The sequence below is a fragment of the Lipotes vexillifer genome, unplaced genomic scaffold (genome assembly GCF_000442215.2).
Source record: "Lipotes vexillifer unplaced genomic scaffold, Lipotes_vexillifer_v1.1 scaffold1469, whole genome shotgun sequence".
NCBI classification, from domain to species: Eukaryota; Metazoa; Chordata; class Mammalia; order Artiodactyla; family Lipotidae; genus Lipotes; species Lipotes vexillifer.
In genome coordinates, this window is record NW_006770161.1 from 592,671 (window position 1) to 599,727 (window position 7,057).

The 7,057-nt window shown below is 57.3% G+C and overlaps 1 protein-coding gene across 1 annotated transcript; it reads left to right on the forward strand.

Annotated features, from left to right (window-relative positions):
- Nucleotides 1-322: 322 nt before the first annotated feature.
- NKX3-2 (NK3 homeobox 2) lies at nt 323-3,372 on the forward strand. Its single transcript, XM_007446039.1, has 2 exons — nt 323-851; nt 2,816-3,372. The coding sequence occupies exons 1-2, from the start codon at nt 392-394 to the stop codon at nt 3,337-3,339; spliced, it is 984 nt and encodes a 327-aa protein (XP_007446101.1). The 5' UTR covers nt 323-391; the 3' UTR covers nt 3,340-3,372.
- Nucleotides 3,373-7,057: the final 3,685 nt, after the last annotated feature.

The window sequence follows — 7,057 nt, forward strand, 5'->3', positions numbered from 1 at the left end:
CCGTGCACCCCGGAGGCGCTCAGGAGGGGACTGCAGCAGCAGAGGGGCCTCACTGATCCTCCCCCCACGTCCTCCGAGGGCCAGACCCCGGCCCGCCCTTAAGGGCGCGAGGCGATGAGATAATCCAGCTGAGCTGCGAAAGGAGAACTTCTGGCGCTGGATTGGGGGGGAGGGGGTCTCTGGGCGGGGTGGGCCTCGGAAGTGGGAGTGAGGGTCGGCGCTGATCCGGGGCCAGAGGGGGGCGGAGGCTGTTGGGCAGCCCAGGAGTGGGCTGCAGCGGCCTCGCTCGCGGGGCTCACTCGCGCTGCGGCGGCCCGCGCGCTCCATTCAGCTCGGAGCTGCCCCGCGCCCCAGCCGCCCGCCCGGCCGGCCGCTCCGGCCCGCGGCGCAGATGGCTGTGCGCGGCGCCAACACCTTGACGCCCTTCTCCATCCAGGCGATTCTCAACAAGAAAGAGGAGCGCGGCGGGCTGCCCGCGACGGAGGGGCGCCCCGTACCCGGCGGTACAGCGGTGGCAGCGGCGCCCGCTGTCTGTTGCTGGCGGCTCTTTGGGGAGACAGACGCGGGCGCGCTGGGGGGCGCCGAGGACTCTCTACTGGCGTCGCCTCCTGGGACCAGAACGGCTGCGGGGCGGACCACGGAGAGCCCGGGCGGCTGGGATTCGGACTCGGCGCTGAGCGAGGAGAACGAGGGCGGGCGGCGCTGCGCGGACCCGCCGGGGGCCAGCGGGGCCTGCCGTACAGGGGCGACCCTGGGCCTCGGCCAGCCGGTCTGTGAGCTTCCCGCAGCCAAGGACCTGGAGGAGGAAGCCGCGGGCCGGAGCGACAGTGAGATGTCGGCCAGCGTCTCAGGTCGGCTAAGGCTTCGCGGGGAAGGGGGCCGGGCTGAGGGGTTGGGCAAGGAGAGCAACCACGCTGAGTGGGGTGGGCCTGCTGTTAGCACCTTGTTCCCTGGGCCCCCCGGTTAGCCAAGACCCTAAGCTCTGCACATCGGCGCGGGCTGCTCTAAGCCTCTGGCAACTGAGCCCGAGGGAGGACAGAGAAACTCCTCAGAACGCTGCGTCCTGGGGTAAAGCCTCAGACGACGTCGTGGGGCAGTGTGCTTTAGACCAGACTGGGAGAGAACCACTGCACCCTGGCTTTGAGTCCATTGCCAGTGCCTTCGGCTCAGTCTGTCTCCAAATCCCCAAAATCGAGGAAAGGGAAGATCGAGGGTCCCAGAAACCTCGGGTAGTCAGTATCCGGGCCCTGGCCCAGAGATCAGAGATGCTCCCAGCTCGAGGTCTCAGAGCCCGCCCCGCAGCTCAAAGATTGGTAACGAGGGATCATTTCTTTTTTTTTTTTCTTTTTACATCTTTATTGGAGTATAATTGCTTTACAATGGTGTGTTAGTTTCTGCTTTATAACAAAGTGAATCAGTTATACATATACATATGTTCCCATATCTCTTCCCTCTTGCGTCTCCCTCCCTCCCACCCTCCCTATCCCACCCCTCTAGGTGGTCACAAAGCACCGAGCTGATCTCCCTGTGCTATGCGGCTGCTTCCCACTAGCTATCTACCTTACGTTTGGTAGTGTATATATGTCCATGCCATTCTCTCTCTTCGTCCCAGCTTACCCTTCCCCCTCCCCATATTCTCAAGTCCATTCTCTAGTAGGTCTGTCTTTATCCCTGTCTTACCCCTAGGTTCTTTATGACATTTTTTCCCTTAAATTCCATATATATGTGTTAGCATACGGTATTTGTCTTTCTTTCTGACTTACTTCACTCTGTATGACAGACTCTAGGTAACGAGGGATAATTTCAAGTGGGCCGAAGGCCAACCGAGCTTCGGGAGGAGGGTTTCTTTAGCTTTCCTAGACCCCAGGTCCAGGAGACCTGTGCCGGGCTGAGGACCCAAGAGCTGGAGGCAAACCCTGCAGCCAGCTGAAGGCAGAGGGGCTTGATTTAGGTCATCCCAGACTCAGCAGGGGGAGGAACCTCCTCAACCACGAGCTGGCATGTCATTTGGTCAGAAAGACCCCCGTGCCTGCCCCGTCGGCTGGACAGTGCTGTAGGCCTCACGCTGGCCCCAAGCAAATATTATCTGCTGCAGGCCAGGGTGCTGGACCTCCCTGCTAGGGTTCTGCGGGGAGAGCGGGGAAGAGGCAGAGGAGCTGGTGTCAGATTAGGGTCCAAGGATTAGAAGCAGGGACACCCCTCTACCCTCAACCCCAGCCCTCCTTTCATTGCCTTTGTAAGAGAGAGGGAGAAGCCTACCCGTGGCCTTGGCTCAGCCTATTGCCATAGCCCTCCCACAATTCCGGGTGGATGGGGGCGTAAGACTCCGAATGCTTCTGTCTCCAGGATCCGTCTCCCCACTTTCTCTTTACGTGCAGCCAACACGTGTGTGCTGTGACGATGCGTGTGTGAGTGTGGGGAGGCGGGTGAACCCAGGGAGGGTATCCGAAACGCCACCTAGAACCCCAGGGCTGAGGGCTGAGGGCGGAGAAGGCGTGCGAGGATGCTCAGGCCCAATGCCCACATTGCTGCGAGGAGCTTCGAGCCCAGAGAGGGCAAGGAGCTGGATCTTGACTGCACAGCGTTGATACAGCGGCTGAGTTCGTTGCCGGCTCACAACAAGCTTAGCTGCAGGAAGCGAGTGGGACAGGGTTCTAAGACTTGCCTCCCGGACCCGCGGCTTCCAGGTCCTCCCCACCACTCCGGCAGCATGAAAGGGTATTTCCGCCCCCACCCCTACCACAACGGTTGAGGCCGGACCTCACTCCTCTGCAGCACTGACAGTGTCTCGTTTCTGTTCTCACTGTGTCCACAGGCGACCGCAGCCCGAGGGTCGAGGACGACGGCGTTGGCACAGGAGGCGCACGCGTGCCCGAGTTGTGCAGCGGTAGCGGCGGCGGGCCCGCGGGCGGCGCAGAGGAGGAGGAGGAGCCCGTGGCGCCCAAGCCGCGCAAGAAGCGCTCGCGCGCCGCCTTCTCCCACGCACAGGTCTTCGAGCTGGAGCGCCGCTTCAACCACCAGCGCTACCTGTCCGGGCCCGAGCGCGCAGACCTGGCCGCGTCGCTGAAGCTCACCGAGACGCAGGTGAAGATCTGGTTCCAGAACCGTCGCTACAAGACCAAGCGTCGACAGATGGCCGCCGACTTACTGGCCTCGGCGCCCGCCGCCAAGAAGGTGGCAGTGAAGGTGCTGGTGCGCGACGACCAGAGACAGTACCTGCCCGGAGAGGTGCTGCGGCCTCCCTCGCTGCTGCCACTGCAGCCCTCCTACTATTACCCTTATTACTGCCTCCCCGGCTGGGCACTCTCCACGTGTGCGGCCGCCGCGGGCACCCAGTGAGCCGGCCTGGGATGAGGCAGCGAATGATCCCCGCACCCCAGCTCCAGACGGGCGCTGATGGCTGTGCAAGTTGTGCCCTGTACTGGGGAGCCCCGCGGAGGGGGCAGGTGGAGGATGAAATCCAGCCCTGGCTCTGCTCTCCAGGACGTGCGCCCTGGCAGCGGGACTGGGTCTTTCCAGAGGGGGGCGCCTTTTTCTAGTTTGAACAGAGGCATCCTATGGCCTAGGGACCCTGTTCCTACCCCCCGCCCCACTTGCTTGGAAGCCCTTGGACATTATTTATTACCACCATAATGTTGGGTTTGGATTGTGTCTGCCTGGGGATGGCGTTTCCCAGAGAGGAGAGAACTCCTGGAGACCACACAAGCCTGAATCCCAGAATTTCAGGCCTGCCGGGAGCTTCGTGCGCTAGGCCACACTAGTTCATGGTATCCATGCTACCAATCTATGTGTATCTACATATCTATTATTTTTGGAAATTGCAATTGTTACAAAGGGGTTTAGAGCCCTGGCAGCCCCAAGGAGCCCCAGGCTAGGGGTTCACTGAACCATGAAATGTTTGGTTTGCGGGCCCTCCTCCCCACCCCTCCCTGGTGTCAGAGCTCGGGTGGGGGCGCCTGATTGGGTGCTGAATGTATGGAAGGGAGCCTCTGAGCACAGGGCAGGGCAAGGGCCCCGCATCTTCCCTCTCGGAGGTCCAGGCTGCGACCAACTGGGGGAGCTCTTGGGAGCCCCCCGAACCAGGAGAGAGGAAACCCAGGAGTCCTTCGCAGAACCTTTCTTTCTTCCTTTCTTTTTCTTTTTCGTTCTTTCTTTCTTTCTTTCTTTCTTTCTTTCTTCCTTCCTTCCTTCCTTCCTTCCTTCCTTCCTTCCTTCCTTTCTTTTTTCCTCCTTTCCTTCCTTTCTTTCTTCCTCCCTTCCTTCCTTTCTTTCTTTCTTTCCTTCTTTCTTTCGGAGGTTAAAACTTATAGCACTTTTCAGTTGCTTGTATTCAAATGATGGTTATTTTTGTATTCAATGTGAATATCCTTGACCGGCCTTTCCTCGGCGTCCTCTGCAGTTCGGCCGCTGGGCCCAGTCTCTACCGTTTAGCCTCGGCGACTCCTGCGTCCTGACCCAGGATTCTCCCATCCCTGTCCCTGCAACCTAAGACAGGTGATCCTGTCAACCTCGTGTCAACCTCGCCGCTTGTCGCCTCCTTAAGGGCACTGTGCACTCAACTAGAGTATTAACTTTAAAAAGATTTGTGAAATTTGGAAGTTCTATTCATTGTATTTTTTTTCCTTTAATTTATAAACTTTTAGTTTAACATGCCCTCCTGGACGCCGTGTTTTCTCTGAGCCTCTCTCTGTCCAGCTTTGGGGGAACCGGTAACGTGGGCTCATTTTCCCAACTTGTTTTCAGTCCAGGACAGGACACCTCGCTCCCCCCCGGAAGTCTCCTCGCTGCTCACCCTCAGGAAGCATTTAAATCCGCGCAGCTCAGGGAATCGTCATTTCTGGGACTTTGCAGGAGTCACAGAGGAATCCCACTGAATCCGGAGCAAATACCTAGGATTCACGTTTTTACTAGTGGGCACTAGTGTCAGAGTCTAGGAAGCATCCATAGCTGAACCCGCTCCCAATTTCCATCCCCCATCCTAACCTTTTCACTCCTCCACCTGCCGGCATCCTCTTTGCTTTCGATTTTCTGAGAGTTTTCTCTAAGCGTTCCTGTCATTATTTCATTTCCAGAATAGGCAAGAACTCGCTGGAATTCTGAAGCGGTTAGGGGAGACTGAGGAGCTAATAAGGTGTCTCCCGGGGAGGGTCACCTGTGCTTTGACCCCTGCCGGGTGCAAATGACGCTGCACCTTGTTCCAAAGCACTTCCACTCACTCCCTCAGTGACACGTTGTCACTTGATCCGCACAGAAGCCCACCGTGGGAGCAGAGGATGGGCAGGGAGATAGTTATTTATTACTCCATTTTAAAGATGAACGCGCCCCCCCGGCGTTCCCCAGAATGACTCCCTAGATGCCAAGGATTCACCGGAGCAAAGCGCTCACTGCTACACGCCCCTCACGTCGGGTCCGGGGAGAGCAAGGAAGAGTTAATGCCACACGGCAGGCGCCAAGGCCCCCGGTCCGTGGCCTCAGTCGGGAAAACACTGAAACCCAGACCCGGGCTACTTTCAATTTCACCGCAGCAGATAGGCCACCTCGCCCTCCTCCTCCGCCTGCGATCTTTCCCAGCCTTGGACCCTCCGGCCTTGGCACCCCAAAGGCCTTGGCCTGGCTTCTGCTACCCCTCAGCCCGGAGGGGGCAGAGAGTCGCGACAAAGTCTTTACGAAACGATTCCCGCTTCTGGAAACAGTGAGACGGCAAGGGAAAAGCAAACGCCCTCAGGAGATGCATACTCTAGCCCCCAAGTCCAACTACCTTCCAAAGGATTCCTGCAATCATTTTGTTTCTTTTTGACATGTTTTTAAAATTCCACTTTAATTTCATCATTAATCATGAATGCATTTTCCTTAAAGAGTGTTAGAAGTTTTCCAGTAATGCTAGAATCCCTTCTCCTCTCCAGAGATCGCCATTACTGCGGGTTTCTTTTGGTGGGGGCAGGGTTTTCTTCCCCTTCTGAAAACGTCAATTGTTTGTGGCTGCGTCCTAAGACTGTAGTTTGCTCTCCATCCTTGCGGATTTGGAATCCAGAGGACTGGGGAGTTTCTTCCGTAGGCCGGGCTGCGCCCCTTCCCTTCCTCGTTCCCTCTCCGGCTCCCTGCTTGGGTCAGTTCTACTGGGCTGGCTCCAGTCGCTCGGGAAAAATGACTCAAACGAATTCAGTTTGACCCGGATTGTTGCAGTTTCACTCTGAGCTGCTCCGCGGCTGGCGGCACGAACGCCGTTAAGATCTGATTCCAGGAGCTGGAGGCAGCCTCCGGGTCCAGCCCACCCTCCGAGGATTTCCCACCGCATTTCGTGACCCAAGATGTATGTCTTTACCTGTACCCCAGGCCGCAAATGCGGCTCCTGTTGGAAAGTTTCGGTATTACTTTCTTCGTTTCCTTTCCTTCTCTACTCCCACCCGCGCCCTTTCTTTGAAGATGAGAAAGTTCTGCTTTCTGCCTGCCCTGCTTCCTGTCCAAGGGGATCTTCCTTCATCCACTCCCTGCGACCCTGGGCCCCGCTGAGCCCTCTGGGCCTTCTCAGGACCTGGTTGCCAGGAACAGTTGTCACCTGAGTCAGGTAGACTTTTGGTTTCATCCTTCTCAATCCCTTTCAGCCCTTAGTGAATCTCAGACCTGGCCTTAAAGATCACTAGGTTTGACCCACACACTTAGATGGGGAGCAATGGCTGGGAAAGGGGACAGAACACGCTGTGACCCGTGCGGAAATTAGTTCCAAGGAATCAGGCTTAGAGTAAAAATCTTGCTCTGGTCAGCAAATTTGGGATGATAGGCTACCAAATGTCACTGGTGGTGTGTGTGTGTGTGTGTGTGTGTGTGTGTGTGTGTGTGTGTGTAACTCAAACTCCCGACCTGTTCACCATGGCGATCCCAAGCCGCGTCTCACTCAAAGTGACTTGATTTGAGGGCTTCATGGACCCCCAGAGAGTATCTCTAAAGAGCTGGCTCAAGCAGGGAGAGTTTGGGGATAGATTCCATTTAAGAAAATAAAGGGCTTCCAGGCCACAGCGAATCCCGCTCCTCCACTCTAGCAAGGGAAAGAGGGTGACGG